The 21,855-nt window shown below is 39.3% G+C and overlaps 1 protein-coding gene across 2 annotated transcripts in view; it reads left to right on the top strand.

The window, feature by feature from the left end:
- The window catches only part of EFCAB6 (EF-hand calcium binding domain 6), a 173,909-nt gene that overhangs the window by 82,239 nt on the left and 69,815 nt on the right, over nt 1-21,855 (top strand). For both annotated transcript variants that reach the window (XM_075070341.1, XM_032762501.2), the window contains 7 exons: nt 1,439-1,549; nt 1,800-1,920; nt 10,773-10,943; nt 13,157-13,228; nt 13,376-13,536; nt 16,980-17,129; nt 19,262-19,433. In XM_075070341.1, coding sequence (XP_074926442.1) covers nt 1,439-1,549; nt 1,800-1,920; nt 10,773-10,943; nt 13,157-13,228; nt 13,376-13,536; nt 16,980-17,129; nt 19,262-19,433 — 958 coding nt within the window. The remainder of the gene's footprint in view (nt 1-1,438; nt 1,550-1,799; nt 1,921-10,772; nt 10,944-13,156; nt 13,229-13,375; nt 13,537-16,979; nt 17,130-19,261; nt 19,434-21,855) is intronic.

Here is a 21,855-nt window from a genome sequence, read left to right as displayed (position 1 = left end):
GGGAGACAATTTCAGTGATGATTGTTTTGCAGGGATTCTACTACATCATCTAGTTGGAGTGGAAGTTCTCTATCCTGTGGAAAAGGCAGCCTGCCGTCAAACTGTGTGGATCCTCAGGGATCCATGATGATGCCCTGTGCTGCTGTATCAGCTCTAGCCCCTAGTAGCCATGCTGTGCTCTCCCCAGCTCCCTGGCACCATGGCAGTTGCCCTCTGAGGTGCTGTTAAGGTAACTGAAGAAGGGAACACACATGGAAAGGGCCTCTGTGAGGATCTCAAGAACAATAATGCAGACCAAGATCCATCTGTTTGCTTGTTTCCAGTGCAGAATTGTTCCCTACAATGTACTCTTGAGTGATTTATAGAACCACAGAAATTTGATGTGGGAAAGATCTCAGGGGTTGAAAATACCAGTTGTCTGGGTCTTAATTTTAAAGATAATCTGTTATTTCATATCTGATTATTGTTTCAGACAAATATTATGATTATGAAGCTATTTCCTCCAGTTTTTTTAATAATCTTTCCCTCAAGCCAGTGATCCATGGTGTGTATGTCACACCTGTGAGTGGGTTACTTTTGAAAAAAATCAGCTTTAAGAAGAACCAGATAGAAAACCTGTTCTACCCTCAGGTTTTGATCAGGCAATGAATGATTGTTCTGATGGTGTAATTCTTCCTGCTTGGAATTTCAGTGGCCGAGCTTGATAAACATAATGAACTTCTGAGGATGGAGTTTTTTGTGGGAGCTCCACAAAAGTCTTTCCACTATTTGTTGTCTTGTTAACCTCTTATTACATATTGTTGTTGTTTAAATGTCACCTTGGTAGTCATGATTTAAACACAGCATACCACTATTCTAATAGGCTTCAGAAATAGATATTTAAAACTTGGTTGAAACGAGTAAGGCAGTTGGTAATGGTGCTTAAAAGACACCATCTAATTTAGTAATGTGTTTTGCCGCACTTACTTAGGGCTTCATCCTGCACCATTGAAGTTAACTGGAAGCTGTGCCACTGACTTCAAGGGGAGCAGAATCAAGCCCTCGTTGATTTCAAAGGGATTATTCACAGAGTAAAATACTACACAACATGAGTGAAGTTGATAGAATCTAGCGTTAATGCCTTATAAATGCATTCTAACACTTCTAAATTTAAGGGTTTTCAGCTTGGATAAAACCAGAACTGCCTGATCAAGTCTAGTTCTGATCAGGTCTAGTTGTTTCTTCAGTTAGACTGGTGGAACTCAGAAGGGTATTTGGCCCAACTTGTTTTATTGTTGAAATTTGCTACTTACTTTTTGTAAAATGTTAAGCTATGTAAACTCAGACTAGATTGCATACATTTCTGTCACAAGCCAAAATTCTCTCTGGAAAACGTAATTATAGCAGTATTTACAAAAGGATGTCTTTTTAAACAGTTCTTACATCTTTGTTTGACCAGATTTGGATTTAAAGCCACAGGTAAAATTGCCTGGCATCAATTTTTAGAGAAACGTCAGGACCCTGTGACATATGAAAATGGACAGACACTTCCTGTAAGAAAAAACCACAGGTAAGTAGGAAATTACATTTTTTTTGTTCAAGGTGTACTTGAACTTGATGGAAAATTATATCTACTGAAATAATTGTTGATTTAATGTACTTCAAGTAATCTTTTGGGGATATTCCTATTATCCATATAAATGTCTAAGCATATTTTTGAGTCCTACTAAGCTTTTAGCCTTAATGAGTTTACATCTTCTCCCTACTCGGAAGAGGATGAGAGATGAGAACATTGTGTCAACCATGTTTTCCTGTTGTAGAGTAAACCCAATCAGAGGAATGGATGAAGCTTTCTCAAGTAACAGTGTCCTTCTAAAGCTGCGCAGACACATCCAAAATGCATATCCATCACTGAAGCAGGCATTTCTCATGATTGATACAGTAAGAGACCTTATTTTTAACTCTTATAATGCTGAGATTCTGTGGACGACTTCACACATTCACAGACCGATGGAGCTTTTATGCTCTCAAGCTACCTTCTTGACAAGTACCCAGCAACCTTTCAGATCCCAACCCTCCTGCCAAGCGAGTCTTTTCCTTCATCTGATTTCCTAACCCTCTCCCAAACATCCTATACCTTCCTCCAGTGAATTACTTGCTTTCAGGTGTTGCTGCCTTCCCTTGCCTTCTGTCTTCCACCCTAATAAAAAAAGCCATGGCGACTTACACTCGTAGCAAGTGCTGAAACAAATGTGCTTCACCAAGACTCAAGCCCTAATCCAACTACCACTTCCCTCTTGCTACCCTCTTGTCATAAATCTAACTTTGCCTCTCCCTCGGCTTCTAACAATGCATCCTCATAATATGCCAGGCATCGCAGCTTTGAAAGCGTGCCAAAGGATGTACAGAAATTCCTCATTTAACGTTGTCTCACTTAGCGTTGTTTCAATGTTATGTCCCTGCTCAATTAGGAAACATGCTTGTTTAAAGTTGTGCAATGCTCCCTTATAACGTTGTTTGGCTGCCTGCTTGTAAGATTCTGTGGAAGAGCAGCGACTTTACAAGGGAACATTGCACAAGTTCCGTTTCTCCGCCTCCTCCCCTCCCTCCCAGCACTTCCCCCACCGCCAAGAGCTGTTTGACGGGGCTTAGGACTTTATGTGGGGGAGGAGGAGGAGCAGGGAAGTACCGCGTCTCCACTCCTCTCCCTCCCTCCCAGAAAATCCGAAGTGCCACTAAACAGCTGTTTGGTGGCACTTAGGACTTTCTGGGAGGGAGGGGAAGGAGTGGAGATGCAGGGCCTCCCTGCTCCTCCCCCTCCCTCCCAGCACTTTGTGCTTAGGACTTTTGGGGAGGGAGGGGCAGGAATGGGAAAGCGCTGTGTCTCTGCTCTTCCCTCTCTCTCCCAGAAAGTCATAAGCACCGCCAAACAGCTGTTTGGCAGCACGTAGGACTTTGGGGGGGAGGGATGTGGCGTGCTCTGGAGAGGAAGTGGAGTGGAGGTGAGAAGAGGTGGGCCTGGAGTGGAGCGGGGACAGGAAGAGGCGGGTCTGGAGCGTTCCTGGCAAAATCTGAGCCTGTTCTCTGGGGAAGCTGCCGCTGCTGCTGCAAAGATGCTTCCTAGCGTCCTTGCCTGCAGTGGGCCGTGCCTGTGTGGGGTAAGCGAGGGGTACTTCCCAAGCACAGTACAGTACTATACAGTATACAGTATAATGCCTTGTCTGCCCCCTCCAAAATTCCTTGGAACCTAACCCCTGCATTTACATTAAATCTTATGGGACAATTAGATTCATTTAACACTGTTTCACTTAAAGTTGCATTTTTCAGGAACATAACTACAACGTTAAGTGAGGAGTTACTGTATGCTATGCCAGATACGAGGGCATGTTCCCACTAGAGAAGAAGAAAACTAGGAGGCAGATTGTGGCTGAGTCACAATCTACTTCCTAGACTGCTCCTGGGGGCAACATAACAACATGCTGCCCCATACACAGGGCTCATGGCAAAGCCCGATCTTGTATGTATGGCCTGCATTTTTTGTTCCTACATGCAGGACTTTACATTTGGCTGTATTGAAACACACATTGTTTGTTTGCGCTTAGTTTACCAAGTGATTCAGATGTCTCTATATCAGTAATTTACCGATCCCCCAATTTTTGTGTCATCTACAAACTTATCAGTGATGATTTTGTTTTCTTCTAGGTCATTGATAAAAATATTATGTAACTTGGGGCCAACAGCCAATTCCTTGCGGGACCCTACTGGAAACACAGACCCTTGATCGTGATTCCCCATTTACAATTACATTTTAAAATCTGTTAGTTAGCCAATTTTCAATCCATTTAATGTGTGCCATATTTAGTTTTGTATCATTCTTGTCTCGTAATCAAAATGTCATAAAAAAGATATCAGGTTCACTTGACAAGGTCTATTTTTTTCCAAACATCCATCTTGATTGGCATTAATTATATTATCCTACTGCATTTCTTTATTAACCAAATCCTATATATAGGAGGGGAATATTACATACATGAGGCTAAATGGCCCCTCCCCCCATGAAAAACCACAGGTGGGAATGTTTTTCTTTTTTTGATTTTTTTTTTAAGTATCATTCTTTTTTTTATATTTGGGGTTGGAAACTCTTTGTCCACTTATTCCATTTACTCTGTATAGTTTTTAACGTTTCAATTGAGTTAATTATATTCTATTTTGTTGTTCTTTTTTCATCTTGTAAACTTATGTGCAACTGAATTCCATAAATTGTAGTGCATTTCTATTGTTAGAACAGTTTTAGTATGTTGCTGTTCTGTTTTTGTTAATCTCCCACATTGTTTATGTTAGATTTTAGTATTGATTGTCTATTGTGTCCCAGTTGCTTAAAGGATTGCTAAGGTGAAAACTTGAGATGTCCACCTCAGACTTCCAGAGTTCCATGTTGCTGCATTTCCTGTTGTGTGGATAAATTTAGAAATTCAGTCTGGGATCTTTCATGAGCATTACTTTTATTTGTAAAACCTTTTTAAAAAGGATAGTATGTGTTGCTTCTCTGGGCAAGCAATGCAAGCTGTGTGTAGAAGTCTCATAAATGAAGACATCAACCCAAGAAAAGAAGCTAAAGTGTTTTCTAGCCACCCATGAAACCAGACAGACTATGGAATTTATAAACATCTCAGAGTGCTCCTGAAGTTGTCATAGGTTCAGAAGAACTGTAAGTAGCTCCAAAATTACACTGTGATCCTGCAAAGATTTATGCACTTGCTTAATATTACACACATGAGAAGTCCTGTTGATTTTGACTGTAATTGACATTAAAGACACATATAAATGTTCGTAGACTCAAATTCTATACTAAGCCATTCTGGAAAATGTTTCAAAGAAGTTAGGAAAATTTCACAGATGCAAATATGCAACTTCTCTAATGTCTCAACTGCCTTATTCAGTTATTCACAAACTTAAATAAATAAATATCCCTTGGCATATGACCACACCTGAGAAATTATAGGCAGAATTATTGCATTTTAGTGAAGTGAGGGAAGGGATTAAAATCAGTATGATAATGTAAAGTAAGTTAGAACCTCAGCTACAGAGTCATTGTCACAGCCCCATGCTATATAATATAAATAAGAAATGTGGAACTTGTAAAATATTTCTTGTTTGTGATCTATAATCTGACAGATGTATAATGTCAGACCTGTGAGACTGACCAGGATCATTCCATTGCATCACTCGCTTTATCTGCAGCAATATTTTAATCTGACTTTTTAAAAGAGAATTTGGGCGTGCTTTTTATGTGTAGCTTTAGAATGAATGCACTCTTAATAAAGAACTGTCAGTCTATTCTGTTTTATGGCTTTCATGATGTACTGAACTATGTTAAAAAAAGCATTCTTGTCATTTTTGATGGAATGTCATGATATATATGATCCATACACTGGACTGTGTGATTGTTCCTTTAGTGGACAGATGGAATTTTTTATTACTTTGATTTGCTACAGATTGCTCTTCTTAAATTGTACAGTCTATATTTTTGGATTGGATGAGCAAATAATAGACTGAAAAAATTAAAGCTTTCAGTCTGGTTGACACAAGCAAAATGAGCACTGGGCATATCTTCAGAGGTAGTGCAGGCATTTTTTATTACAAATTTTTATATAGGTAATATATCACAATTCCTTTCAAATATAATTACATAAAAATTGCTCTTTCCTGCTCTGCAGTATAAATTACACACATATATGTTTCAGAGTGGTAGCCATGATAGTCTGTATCAGCAAAAACAATGAAGAGTACTTGTGGTACCTTAGAGACTAACAAATTTATTTGGACATAAGCTTTCGTGGGCTAAAACCCACTTCATCAGATGCATGGAGTGGAAACTGCAGTAGGCAGGTATATATGCACAGTACATGAAAAGATGGGAGTTGCCTTACCAAGTGGGAGTCAGTGTTAACGAGGCAATTCAATTAAAATGGAACTGGGCTATTCTCAACAGTAGAATACCAAGAGAGGAAAAATCACTTTTGTAGTCATAATGAGCAGGACTGTCCCTAGCTATTCTGAGGCCCTATGCAGTCCCCTTGGGGACAGTGTGTGGGGGGCCCTAGGCCTCTGTGGGGTGGGGGGAGGGCTGGCTTGGGGGCAGGAGGGAACCACCCACCAGCACTGACTGGCAGCACATCTGGGGCTGGGTCACTGCACTTGCCGCCGCCAATGAGTGCAGGCCCAGCCCTGGTGCAGTCCTCAGGGGAGTGGTGGCAGGGCGGGGGAGGAGCAGAGTGAGGCTTTGGGGAAAGGATGGAGTGGGGTGGAGCAGGGGTGGGAAGAGGTGGGGCTGGGGAGGATCAGGGGCAGGGGCCATGCGGAAGAAGAGGGCAAGGGCTGGAGCAGCACGCAGCTGCGCAGGGCACCAGGAAATTTCACCAAATTTCCTGGTGCCCTACACAGCTGCGTACTTTGCGTATGGGTAGGGACAGCCCTGGTAATGAGGCTAATGTAATCAGGGTGGCCCATTTCAAACAGTTGACAAGAAGGTGTGAGTAACAGTAGGGGAAATTAGTTTTTGTACTGACCCATCCACTCCCAGTCTTTATTCAGGCCTAATTTGATGGTGTCCTGTTTGCAAATTAATTCCAGTTCTGCAGTTTCTCAACTGGGTTTGTTGCCAACTCTGTCTGCATATCTATTCAAGGGACGACCATCATAGGACCTAACCACATCAGCCACACTATCAGGGGCTCTTTACCTGCACATCTACCAATGTGATATATGTATCATGTGCCAGCAATGCCCCTCTGCCATGTACATTGGCCAAACCGGACAGTCTCTACATAAAAGAATAAATGGACACAAATCAGATGTCAAGGATTATAACATTCAAAAACCAGTTGGAGAACACTTCAACCTCCCTGAACACTCAGTAACAGACTTAAAAATGGCAATTCTTTGACAAAAAAAACTTCAGAAGCAGACTCCAGTGTGAATCTGCAGAACTGGAATTAATTTGCAGACTGGACACCATCAAATTAGCCCTGAATAAAGGCTGGAAGTGGATGGGTCACTACAGAAACTAATTTCCTTATACTAATTTTTCCCTACTGTTATTCACATCTTCTTGTCAACTGTTTGAAATGGGCCACCCTGATTATATTAGCCTCATTACCAGTACAAAAGTGATTTTTCCTCCATTGGTATTCTACTGTTGAGACTAGCCCATTTCCACTTTAACTGAATTGTCTCATTAGCACTGACCCCCCTTGGTAAGTCAGCTCCCATCTTTTCATATACTGTGTATATATACCTACCTACTGTATTTTCCACTCCATGCATCTGATGAAGTGGGTTTTAGCCCACAAAAGCTTATGCCCAAATAAATTTGTTAGTCTCTACGGTGCCACAAGTACTCCTCGTTGTTTTTACATATATGTTTGTGTGTGTACATACACAATCACTACAAAAGAAAGAATTTGCCTAGCACTTTACAAAGAAGAGAGTTAAGTTTCCTACATTGCAGTGGATGATAATAACAACACATACCAGCATTAGGGCCCTGATTTAGCAAAGCACTTAATCACGTACTCAAGCACATGCTTATGTGTTTTATTGTACTGGTCATCAGTGAATGAAATTATTTACACAGATACCGATGTTTGAGACATCAGAAAGAGAACTATGGCAGCAGGAGGAACAGCTTCATTATTAACATCCAAAACAGTTACACGTATAGAGATACATACAGATTTTCTGCTGGTGTAAATCATTTTAACCCCAGTGAGGTCGTTGGAGCTATGCTAATTTACACCAGATGACAATCTAGCTCATAAATGAAAACATTTTAGAGATTTTAGGTGTCAAATAAACAATCAAAAATTTCACTGATCGAAGGCTAATATAATATATATTATTTTTTCAATATATTCAAAGCAATGACTAAAAAACAAGTTATCTTTAACCACAGTATGTGTTTAAGCCAGGGGTCGGCAACCCCCGGCATGTGGCTCGCCAGGGTGCCAGGCCAGTTTGTTTACCTGTCGCGTTGGCAGGCTCGGCCGATTGCGGCTCCTATTGGCTGCGGTTCACCGTCCCAAGCCAATGGGGGCAGTGGGAAGTGCCGTGGGCTGAGCGATGTGCTTGCTGCGGCTTCCCACCACCCCCATTGGCCAGGGATGGTGAAACATGGCCAGTGGGAGCTGTGATCGGCCGAATCTGCTGACGCGGCAGGTAAACAAACTGGCCTATCTCGGCAGGGTTCTTACTCTGGCAAACTGCTTGCCAGAGGTTGCTGAGCCCTGGTTTAAGCTTTGTAGAGAAGATGCTTCCACTTACACGGTACATATTTTCATGTAAAATAGAACTAAATTTTGTAACTCCTCTGCCAAATGTCTTAACACATTCACTGAGGTAGATATATTATCCAGTTTCTTTTCTGTATGATTTAATGCACTGACAACAGTCTCTAAAGAAAATTCAGATGGCAGAAAAGCAGTTTCACAAGACCATTATCTTTTGATTACAAAACTTCAAAGTGTTTCCCAAACCAGCTGATGAAGTAAATAATTGCTCATCCTGTATATTACTACTGCCACCCTGGATCTCTATAGGGGACTAAAGGGAAACAGAATTTTTCTTGGTGTGAGGTTTATGAGCAGCAAAATATTTGTCTCTGCTTAGGCAGGAATGAATCACTGGAGAAACTGTTTACCATTCATTTTTCTTTTATTGTTCCCAGGCATTTATTCCTTATATTTCTTCTTTTTTTCCACCAGGTTTTTTTAAGGGAAGCAAAATAAAATAAAAGTCCAAGCAAAAATATAAAATTCCAAGATCTAATAGACTGTGATAAAAACAGACTAACCTCTTTTTAAAACTCTCCCTCAAACCTTATGGAGATATGTCATGGGGACTGAAACAAAAATTATGCCTTAACTGTAACAATACATAAATATAATAGTACTGTTGTATAAGCCCATTCCATTGTTTATTGGATAAGGTGCACTTTTTAAAGCATATTTATATGATAGTATGGCACTGTCACATGCTGGGACTGTACAGAAATGCAGAATTATTTCTACTAAGTCACTCTCACTGTCAGACCCAGTGGTTCCTATTAGCTCCAACCCAGGAATATAAAAGGCTTAGCATTACTCTCTAAGGCAGAGAGACCTATGTGCAAAAACAGAGAGATCAAGGAGGAAAATACCCTAGGAAAAGAAAAGCTCAAAAAAAATGCTTAGGTTGGAGTTTGTATTTTATTGTTCTGATATTAAGAATAAAGGAAATCCCCTGATAGGAGGTGAATTTGGGACACTAATCCAGGGTGCATATATATGTCTGTTCTGTGCTGAGAGCTGTGTGGGAATTCATTCCAGTCACAAACAGCCTTTAAAGGACTCCCCTTCTACACCAAGGCAATGGATGAGGCCAATGGCAGCAGCAAGTCACTGTAGGGAAACAGAGCTGGTGGGAAGTAACAAAAACATCCTTTTTATTTAAAAAAAGTGTGTGTGTGTATGTATGTGTGTTTATATGTACTTGCACAACATAAACCATCAATTTAATTTTTGCAGAAAGGTGCTGAATTAACAATCTTGGAGACCAAAGACTTTTGTCTGTTTCTCCACAGAACAGGTCCAGGACAGGCAGCTATATTCTAAGCTCCCTAATACTGCTCTACCAACATATTACAAACCTGGACTTAGGGTATGACTTCTAGTGTAAGAGGATAGTTCAGTTTCTATAACCTTAGTCCCTCTGCTGTGACTGCCAACAAGGGCTCCCGTTGCAGTATATCCTCTTGTCCACTGAGAACTGGACTGAGACCACCAGATTCACATCATATAAACTGGTAGTTCTCAACCTGTGGGCTGTGAGCCGCTGGCAGCCCAATCAGCACACAGCTGTGGCCCATGTGACATCTTTAGGGTCATACAGGTAGTATATATATTGAGTGGATGCAGCTCACGTAACACAGAGAGATCTGCATATGTGGCCCACAGTGATAAATAGGTTGAGAACTACTGATTAGACTATCAAAAAGCTAACCAATAGTGAAAGCTTTCAGTCACTGTGGGTTGTGTGGCGTAGAGGTTCAGAAATGTCAGCAATGTCCCTCTGCCATGTACATTGGCCAAACCAGACAGTCTCTGTGTAAAAGAATAAATGGACACAAATCAGATGTCAAGCATTATAACATTCAAAAACCAGTCGGAGAACACTTCAGTCTCCCTGGTCCCTCGATTATAGACCTAAAAGTCAATATTACAACAAAAAAAATTCAAAAAGTCCAACGAGAGACTGCTGAATTGGAATTAATTTGCAAAATGGACACCATTAAATTAGGCTTGAATAAAGGCTGGGAGTGGATGGGTCATTACACAAAGTAAAACTATTTCCCCATGTTTATTCCCCCCATACTGTTCCTCACACCTTCTTGTCAACTGCTGCAAATGGACCATTTTGATTACCACTACAAAAAGTTTTTTTCTCTCCTACTGGTAATAGCTCACCTTAACTGATGAGTCTCATTAGAGAGTGTATGGTAACACCCATTGTTTCATGTTCTCTCTGTATGTGTGTGTATATATATATATATGTATATCTTCCTACTGGTATTTTCACTGCATGCATCCGATGAAGTGTAGCCCAGGAAAGCTTATGCTCAAATACATTTGTTAGTTTCTAAGGAGCCGCAAGTACTCCTGTTCTTTTTGTAGGTTCAGAACAGTGTTTTAAAATAGACATTGTCTTTTAGTAAATTTGTTCACTCTGTTTCACACACACGTGAACATTTGTTTTAGAAACAAGATGGAAAGATCACAAGAAATGAGCTTCGTCGCATTTTGGACTGCATCTTATTTCGAATAAGAGACAAGGACTTCCAAGACCTAATTAAGATAATTGATCCAGAACACACTGGGTACCTCAGCTACCATACATTTTTAGATCTGTTTGAAGAAAAGGAATCTCTAGTAAGTGTTGATCAATACTTTTCTAAGGATTTTCTTTTTTATAATGTTTATAGCAAGGTGTCAGGACAATTCTTAATAAAACCCTAAGCTCTGAAAAGTCTTCATCTAAGTTAGTGAATGCATATGCTTTTCAGCAATGTAAAACTCCTACATAATTCACACTCTTGGAGTCTTTTGCCTCTGAAGTATGGGTTGAGAATCGATTTCACAGTTACCTCAAGTTTCTGGAAACTCCCCCTGGAATGTAATCGCAAGTTCATGTACATGTGTGTAGCAGGTGTGGGACAGAAGTATCTCTTTCCAGCTTTCAATTATCAAAACCGTTTTGCAGATATTTTGCAGAAGAGCTCTTTCTATCTATTTATACTAGATAATAATACATAGATTCTGAGATTTACAATACCCATTGATTGTGCGTTTTTATGAGTATGACTTTGAAATGTTTGGCGTTTTGTAGTAATCTTTTAATATCTTCCTTTAGAACCACTATCATACATATAGTGAGGTTATATCCTGTATCTTTTGACCAGAATATCTAGTCAGTATGTCAGTTTCTTTTTTTGCTTACTGAATTATACTCAGAAGTAGTCTAATCTATAGATTTCATAACTGCTTTATTATATTAGAGCTGTTCATAATAGTTTTATTAGATCAATTTTAGGTTCCCATTAATGTGTCATCTGAATAAATCTTTATTTAGTTTTTGTCTTAAGCTGGTGTAGTTAGTGTCATTGAAAAGAATCAAAGAACCTGGCAGTGTCAAGAGATGCACTAGATGCACAAAAAGAGGTTCCTACTGAATAGTCTTGAATGGTGTGTATTGTTTTGAGAAAAGCTTTGATGTAGAACTGAATTAGACGGCATCCTGTTCTGTTGGCTCCAACAATAGATACATTTGATTCATCCGTTCATGTCCTTTCTACCTATTATTGAATTGAATAATGGTTGTGCTGAGAGTCTTGGACACATTTTTATAATTATAAAACTGACATGTCGGAGGGAAAAAGTATAAATACTGTCAAAGTGCAAATACTAATGGGTTATGCAAATGAATGTGGATGCTCAGATTAACTTATTTGGATTCATTTTAGAGTTGAAATTCTACTGCCTATTCAGTGTTCTAAATAAAGTAAATTTTAGCATAAAGAAGGGCAGGCTAGAGAAACACAGAGCAACAGGGATAATGGCCACCCTGGGATAAGATACCAGCTGACAACCAGAGATTACCATGCTAGCTAGGATTTCACACTTGAGGTCTGATTCTGCTCTGAAGAGTGGGCCAGATTCTGACCTCTGTTGTGCCATCTATTGGTGCAAAGCAGCTGCAAAGCCAGCCTAGCCAAATACAAAGGCTCCACTCACTCATTCCCTGGGTGATGTAAAGCTGGCATAGCTGGCTCTATAACACTCTGTCCTGCCCACTCTGTGACATAGGGGAATTCTTTGGGGCATACCCAGAGGGAGGGGAGTTTTTCTAGAATGCTGTGGTGCTCTATTATTCACTGGCTGAGGGAATGGCCCCGTGGGACTGTTGCAGCCAGATGAAAGTCAAAGCAGCTCTGAGGCAGATGCTAGTAGAGCTGGGAACCAAGCTGGGCCTCAACTAGCCAAACCAGCTCCTAACTGGCCCCAGGACGGGGGTATCTGAAAATGACATAAAGGCACTTTTGTCTCTCCTTGGATTTTGCACTGAACAGAGCTCAGCTGGATCTGGGTATTGACCCCAGTTACTCTGGAAAAATAAGGTTCCATGTGTCTGTTGCATCTCAGTAGTTCTTGTATTAAATGTACTCAGTTTACAAGTAAAAAGATGCTTTTATTCTAACTGCCAGTGCCACAAACTGAACCTGATCTAAGTTCTGGGAACCACATTCTGCACTCACATTCACCTATGCCATCCCACTGTCTTCAAATTTTTTCCTCAGAGACAGCTATGCAACTTGCAGCTCATCTGTCAGTCTTAGTGACTTTAGCTTTGGAGAGTAACCAGCAATAATATGTTGTTTTCTTATTAAAGTCAGTAGCTGTGACGTTTAATTCACAAAAGGAGCAGATCAGTGTAGTAAAGTGCCATTTTTGCATAGTCACTTTTCAGATTAGAGACACACTTTCAAGCAGAACCTTGAGAATATATGTATTGGCTTTCATTGTACACTATGGAGGAAACAGTGTGCTAAAAAGTTTTAATACAAATAACATTTTTTTAAAATTAGATGGGTCATAAATGGCTTAATGGAACAAAGGAAGTTAAGAAGCCACCTTCTTTTGTTCTAGCTTGGGATACTGTAAGTAATAATGAGGTTTATCTTCAGTCAATGTTGATTTTCTGTAATTAAGGGGTTTATTTAATTTTTACTATATGATTACTGACATATGACAATATAACTTCACAGCCTTTTTTTATTTCAATGACTGATATATTTGCGTTTTAGGTGGAAGACATTCTTTCGGATAAAATCACGGAAAATTGGAAAGACTTCCACAAGGCTTTGCAGACCTGTGACCCTAAATGTACAGGCATTATTAGCAGAAATCAGCTAAGAAAAATTGTACAGATATATTGTCCCTCTTTGTCCGATGAACAATTTATAAAGTAAGCTGCTGGCATCTGACTATTAATTTATGTAACTTTATTAACTTTCTCTCCATATTTTTCTAAAAAAGTGGTGTTTTGAATCTTGGAATACTTCAATTTGCCTTAAGCTTTAGAGAAAATAAAATGCCATCAGGCCAATCAGTAACCCCTATTCTGCAAGTGATCAGCTTGCAAATTTCCTCTTTATTTCCATGGAAGTTCCATTAATGAAACGCTGGCAAAATTGGGGTCATATGGTTCAAAGGATAATTTAAAAAGGTAAAACAAGCCCATTCCTCAAAGTGAAAATTGGGTGTGATGGAAAATGTATCTTTAAAAAAGTATTAACTATTTCCAAATGGAAATGAATATAACTACCCACATTATCTTATTGTAATATTCTACAGTAGTATCTTGTAATGAACAATTCAAGAGCCTTAATTTTAGGAGAACCCTTGTAAACTGGGACATGACATAATCAACTCTCATTTTGATCATTGGCCAATTGATAACTGCATCTCAATCTAAAAAACAATGAACATCCCAAATCACATATGTGTATGGAATCAAAATCTATATCTTGTAAAAGAGGAGTGGATTGTATTAGGCATTTTATTGCCGTGGCATGTCAGTCAGGCTCTAATTTAGGCTCTAATTTGCTCTCCTACAAACTGTAACATTCTTTACGTGCAGCCCTGTGAGTTTCCAGAAAATGTGGGATTCTTTCCTACCTTTCAAAACATCATAGGAAAATCAAAGGAATCCGTGCCAGCCTGAACCTTGTGACCCAGTGTCCTGATGATCAGTATAAGTGAGGAGCAAACACAACAGCATCAATAGGAAATGGCTTTCAGAAAATAATTTTGATCTTGAAATATGAACAAGTACAAGTGTTATCACTGAGATAAAATTCCACTGCATCCGTTTTCCTTTTCTGTGAATTTTGTAGAGAAAACTTTGGGTGCCATGCATGGGGTTAATAAGAGTCAGGCATCTAATTCCCTGAACACTGTATTAAAAATATACCCTTTTTGTCATCAGTCAGTTTCATGGCTCAGTGTTGTATAATATATACACATTGACCACTGATCATGAGCAATTACTTATCCTTTGAGTATTGGATAACTGGCTGTCATCATTCACACACTTCTCCAGATAACGTTTTTAGCATTATTTTCAACCATTATTTGTAACAAGAGAGCTGTGCTCAGAGTGGAGTCCAGAATTACAACCAATTTAAATTCTAAAATGATTTCTACTTGAAGTTTCAACATCTTGTATGAGAAAATGATGTTGGGGAGGGAAAGCCCGGAAAAGAAAACCAGAAAAAAAATGGTCAGTAGAGGTCTAATCCATCACCATTGCAGTCAATGGATATTTTGCCAGTGTCTTCAGCGGATACAGGACTATGCCCTGAATGATTCATTCTGAAAGGTGCTGAGCACTATGATTATGATCCAACAATGCGCATAAAAAGCGTTTTAATATGGTTTCAGTCCCATTCAAGGGGACTAATTACGTACTCAGAGACTGGTGCTGCTAACGTCACCTAAGTTGAGCACATGCTTATGTGCTTGTTGGATTGGGGCTAGAATCTCAGAGCTTTGCAAGATCAGACTTCCTAGATTAGATGGGTTGATTTTGCAATGACCTGATAGGACCTTATGCAACCTGATACAATGTATACCTGACAACAGTGGAGGGCATTCATGAGGCCTTTGTAGAATCTGCATAAATTCCACTTTCTAAGGATATCCAGTTGTACTAGCTATGGATAGTTTAAATATATTTGTGCAGCATACACAGGCATGGAGCATGAACTCTCACTCAGCCCATCCTTTGGTCCTGGTTCTGGAGAGCATCTCTATTCTAGACAGACTTAAGCACATGCTTGAGGGCTATCCTGAATCAAGGCCTTTGCTAAGATGTATATGTCCAGGAGCACCTCGTCACACCAAAGAAGAAATTCAATTCTAAGGTTAAAATGAATGCAAGTTTTATATTCAACAAGGTATTATTGCTATTGATGTCTTATTTGATTGGGGTTTTTTTGTTTTAAGGGCTACATAAGAAATGGGGATTGATTAAATTTGAAATCCGTGGATGAAAACTTGCTTGGTAAATAATTTGCTATTCACCTTGTATTCTACCAGACTTGGGCCTTATTCTTTTAAAAAAGGTGCTTTTACTCACATCTGGCCACCAGTACACACATTTTTCAAATGGAGATTTATATGTTACATGTTATTTAAGATCATCCTGGGAAAATATTGTGGGTAAAGATTATTCAGAGAAACAGTGGATGGCACTGTTCATTCACAGCTCTAAAGCGGTTAGGGATGCAGTATTTTGAAATAATAAGTAAAATATAATTGACTCCTTTAAACATGCACAAATTGGACATATGACTGTCAAATCTGTGTTGGATTTGTCATAACCAGACTGGGGATTTAACTCAGATGTTTTGGGGATGTTGCATTACACAAGGTTTTTGAGCAAGGGTGATGAAGAGAATAAATTACATTCTGAATTCCAGTGTTTCGGCCACATCAGTCTTATTAATTTGAAATGATACTTCTGCTGTTGGGGGCTTCAGCTATAATTGGGCTTTTGGCACTGATGTGACTCATCCTGAGGCACTTGAGGACAATACTGCTTTTACTGAGGCAGAATGGTTGGCAAGCCTGTCCCAGATGGCTTCCTGTGAGATGACATTCAGACTGAGGAAGAGAAGGGACAATTTTTAAGGACATTTGGAAGCCTTTTTTAGATTACATTTCCAAGGCAGATGTTGTTCCTTAGTGTTTGTGTCCGAGTCTATCCATTTTCAGGATGAACTTATTTGAATGGAGCTGGTTGGAAGGTGTTACAACATGGTGACTCCCTTTTCTCTCCATGATCCTTCCCCTCCCCTAACTCCTGTTATTGGTTTAGGGTAGCAGATTAGATTTATTAAAATAAAAAAAAGTTTTGATGTGGATTTATCACAAGGAGTGTGCTTGCTTGAGGGGTGTTATATCTTAAGTTACAAGTCATTTTGTATCACAGGTTTGTTGGTTTGCTTGTTTGTTTTTAAATAAAAGTCTAAATGAGGAAAAATAACTATTTTGTAGACTAAACAGAATGCTGTGGATTCACAGTATAATGCACTTTCATTCCTTTCCATTCTTCCATCTAAGAATCCTCAAAAGCTTTACAGACATGAATTGTCTCATAAACCTAAATTGAGCTCTGTGAGCTGGGTATTAGTTTCCCCATTTCACAAATGAATAAAACTGAAGCACAGAGAGATCACCCAGTGAGTCAATGGCAGAGTGATCCCAGTCTCCTCTAACCACTGGACACACACTCCCTCTATCTGGGAAGGAAGTTCATTATTTTGATAATCTTTGCCTTAAAATATGCATATTGTGCCTTACTCTCAACTGTGTACATTAATTTCAGTTCTTTATTTTATCTAGGCTATGCCATAAATTTCAGGATATTTCTCCTGATGGGATTCTTTACAGGATGCTTTTGGAGAGCTTAGGAGTTGCTGTTTTACCTGGTGATTTAACTGGTATCGGAAGTCAACAGAGAGAAGAAAAAAGACAGACAGATCTTTCAGAGAGGTACTGTGCTTTATTGATACAGATGCCCTATTAAAATTTAAAAATATTGATACCATTATAAAAGAAACTTCCAAAAAGACTGAGCATTTGCTCTATATGTCAAATGCTAAGTGTTGTCTTATGCAGAGCTCTGGATCTATGCATAATCTCTAAGTAGTCTGGCCTCCAAAGTATTGCATCAGAAGAGCAAATGTATGTTTATTCATCAAAATCTTTTGGACTCAAGTAAGAACTGTTGAGCTTACGTCACATATTACAAAAGGGGTACATCCCACCAAGTCATCAGTGACTTTGCTGATAAGCAAGGTTCTCAGGGTTTGTTTGTTTTTTCTAGACAGCATGTAAAGTATAGACTATGAATCACCATGGAATCATTGAGACTTCATCTTTTGGGATTGAGCATTCTCAGAGCTCCACAAATCAAGACTGATTTGATTCTGATGGCTGTAGGCTTCTCAGTCTATAGCATCATTGCATGCCTTTTTGCACTCAAGCTACGAGGACATTTTAGTCATCTATTCAACTTCTCTTCAGTTACTTGAAGCTTTCACAGTTACTGTGAATCTTCTGAGATCTTGCACAGCTCTCCAGGATCCTTGGTCCTCCACACTGGCTCTGAGCCCTTGATAACTCTGCAACTACTCCCTGACAACACAACTCGCGTGGGCTCCCTAAATGTTGCTAATCCCTAGACTACATCCCATAAAGGGGATTCACCAGCAAGGAAGGAATATGGGAAAGTTAATTCAGATTATGGTTATTCTGTTGGGTGTCAGTGGGGACAATGCCCTGTCTAGTAAGTACAGTGAGCCATTCCTAGGGTTTGGGGGAAAATAAGACATGCTAGAAGCAGTGTGTCTCTGTGGAAAAGGCGCACACCTGGAATTTAGGAAAGCTGGATTCTAGTCCTGGTGGTAGATGGAAAGCAAAGATTATAGAGTACAGCATCAGAAAGCCTTGCTTATCAGCAAAGTCACTCCTCTTTACTTTCATCATTATATGTTTCAGAATTTCAAACATGTTAGACTTAATTTTCTATGTGAACTACTAGTGATACTTTATTTAAAAGCAGTTAATGAAAGTGTTTCATTAAAATATTTTAGTGCTAGAAGTTAAAATTTTAAGGTTATTATCGAGTTAAGGGAGTACTATAAAATATACTTCATAAATCTATAAAAAATTAGACTGCTGAATATTCTACATTTTGCTCATACAGAAATATATGCTTTCAGACTTAACAAAAATAATGGTGTCAACTTACTTTTTCATGGACAATAGTAAATCCATAACAAATGTGAAATGGATGCAACCGGGACATATTACGCACACTTTTATTGTACATCTTCTCTGTCTTCAAAAGTTATTGCATATTTAATCAGGCGTTATTCTAATGGTTTGCCGACGAATACTGTAGTATTTCAAAGGGAGGGTTATATATTCTGTGTCTGGGGATTTTTCTTTTAAGGACTGAGAAAGGATATGCTCATCCACTCATTGCACATAAAGGAAGAAAAGCGGAGGTTGCTTATTTAGGTTACTAGGAGTGGGAAGCTGTGAATCATGATGTTATATAACTATGTCCTATGGGCAGATATACAGAATATCACTGATGCCATTTCCAAAGGCCACCAATCGTTACACCTTTCCAGCAGGTGGTAAGATGACATTAGCCTGATTCATCTCCCTTTAAAGTCAATCTGAAAGACTCCCATTGACTTTTTGGCATTGAATTGGGTCCCATGATGGTGGTTAAAAATGTTAATGGGTAAAAGTGGCTCCCCCAAGGCTGGGAAATCAGAAGATCCAAAATGAACTGGTAATCAGCTCCCATATTTAGATTTGAGTGGTCTCTACTTCAAAAATAAGTAGCCTGTGGCAATATCATGCAATCAGTTTTTATAAACATCAGTTTAAACATGGGTTTCTGCTTAACAACTGATTGCACAATATGGCCCTTGGAATCTGCATGGGCCTTAATTTGTACTCACTATAACTTTGTTTAGGCACAAAAATAATATTTCTGGTGTTATTGTCCTGTTTATTGTTAAAATAATCCAGTTAATTATTGAATCAAATGTTTTAAAGTAGAAAACACAAGTGACTTGTTTTCATGCGCAGTCTTTCAATTTTAGAATGAAACAGATTGAAGATCAAGCCGATAAGCATACCAAGAATAGAACTGTCGATGAAGTAATTGAAAGGCTCAAGGACAGTGTGATACAACAGGAAACAACTATTAAAGACAGCTTTCTTGCCTACAACAAGCAACCAAATGGAAAAATTAGTAAAGATGATTTCCGGAAGGTAGGGGAAATGCTAGGTGTTTTTCTTTATCTTTTTGTTTTTCCTGGAAGATGGTTTGTCGTTTTATAGTGATGCCTATTCACGCATCTACAGCCAGGTCTCCAGGGCTGTTTCAGTCATTAATGAGCGGGAGCATGCTCACATGAGCTCCTTGTTAATAGCATAAAGAAGAATCAGCTTTCATTTCAAAAGAAAAAAAGTCAATTTCTAGTTCCTTCTCTTGCAGAGATTGCCTGGAAAACCCAAACTGATTTCTAATGTCAAAAAGAACATGCTGCTAGACTCCATCTCCGCAGCGGGTGGCTGGGGAATTTATAGAACCAGACTCCAACCTACCACACACTTTCTCTGTAAAATGAGTTAGTTACATTTGAGGTGCATCCCAAAAAATTTTTTTAGTTAGCCATCACCAAAATCCTTATTCCTCATGCATTGTGGTGTGATCACATCACAGCTGAGAGAAATTGAATACCTTTGAGTGGAGGAAGGCAGCAAAACATTGTTTGCAGGCAAACCAAAAATTCCAGTGCTGGTCCTGCTTGTTAAAATTTTAATCCTCTCTGAAGTGAAGACCAAGCTGGCTGCTGGTCATTCAGGCCACTGCTATGCGTCAATAGCAAAAGGCATTGTATAAGTACATTAAGCACATAAAACAATTCTCTGGTTATAGAAGCTGAAGTCCCTTCTCATCTTCAAGTCAAGTTTGAAGTACTTTGTCCTAGCATGCCACTACTCTGAGACTTGCACATTCAGTGCCTGTGTTGGGGAAATTGTCCCCCAGCTTACTAAGGACCTTTTAGGCCATATAAAGGCCTTAGAAGGAGGGGAGACTCTCTCCTGTAGTGTGCACTTAAAAACTGACTTTAGTTAATCAGATTTTTCTGTGCCCACCACAGTGACTAACATGCTCCTGTGGTTATTAGATTTGTTGGCAGTTTTTGATAGCGTGGATCAGCAGACCTGGGTACAGCACTTGGGTGCTAGAAGATCAGTACGATTGGGGCTATCTTGAACTGATTTAGTTTTTTACCTGTGAGTGCTCCCAATTGGTTTTGTGTGGTGAACTTTCAGTACTACTAGGATTGTATGTGATGTTCTTTAGGGCCTGTTGTAGCTCTGATTACTTGTCATTCCCTATATGTTCCCTCTTGAAGAGATTTAGGACTGATATCTGCTGTGGTGCAGATTTTCACTCTCTCCAGACTTCAAGAGAAAAAGTATTGCCAAAGTTTGGTGTTGGGTGGCTAGAAACTGGCTGAGATTAAATACCACCAAAATGGAAATTATCCTGGTTGGGTCAGACAGGAGAAATTATGGGAGAGGCATTTCCTCGGGCCTCCTCCAATTAGAAGGGGAGGTACTTCCAACTTCTGTTGTGGGCAGAGTCTGCACATTGTCTTTATCCAGATGTAGATTTGGAAGAGCAGTGGGAGGTAGCTGTGGTGAAAACAGTATTTACCATGTCAGTGAGACCTTTAAAAAATGGCAGCACAGCTCCCTTAGGACTGCTTAAGATACTAGGTTTACCTTGGTTTGCCAGTAAAAATTTCATCTCTCATCAGTGTGCAGAATGCTGTGCACTTCTTCATCTGGCTGCTCTCCTCCTCCCAGTGGTGGATGTATTTCTGTGATTCTATGTGTGCATTGCAAAAGTGCTCTGAAATGAGAGGTGCTAAGTAATTGTAAAATGTTATTTCTTTGTCTTATTGTTGTTAATAATAATAATTATTGTTATTATTAATAATTAATGCATATATTAAGAATAAAATTGCAGCCTTGCCTCCCACATGCTGATCTGTGCTTTATACCTTTGGGACATTGGCTTTGGATTACTGCAGTCTGTTCTACAATGTGGTACTAAAAGGCTTATTTTGTTGCCTGGAACTAATGCAGCAGCATGATTAACATTACTGGCAGGCAGAGGGAACTCCACCTACCTGCTTCTTTTTTCTTTGCATTAGCTGTCTGTGTGAAGGTTGCATTTAAGGTTTTGGTATAACACTAAAAGCCTTTAATTGACTGTTTTACTAACCTCACTGTTCGTCTGACACCCTACAGATTATGTATGCCTCTGTTAAGGGTTGCTAGTACACAAAGAATAAAGAACAAAAATAATCATATATCTGCAGCCATTTGTGCTACCATCAGATCTCATAAGCTAGGCAGTTTCAGGCTTCATGAATATTTGGATGCTATATGGTCTGGGAACTCTCACCTGCTGAAGGATGTGGTTCCTCTTATTAAATTTATATCTAATCACTATAATTTCAAGTCTATATAAACCATGGTTACCATAAATATGAAGAGAAGAAGTAAATGTTCAGACCTATCCAGGTTTAGCTATGTAATCAAAACCCCATACGGTCCTTTGAAAGTGTACGCCAAGGAGCCCAGACATTTATTTGAAAGGATGAGCATGTAA

Source organism: Chelonoidis abingdonii, chromosome 1 (genome assembly GCF_003597395.2).
Source record: "Chelonoidis abingdonii isolate Lonesome George chromosome 1, CheloAbing_2.0, whole genome shotgun sequence".
Lineage (NCBI taxonomy): Eukaryota > Metazoa > Chordata > Testudines > Testudinidae > Chelonoidis > Chelonoidis abingdonii.
This window is presented reverse-complemented; position numbering and strand designations above follow the sequence as displayed.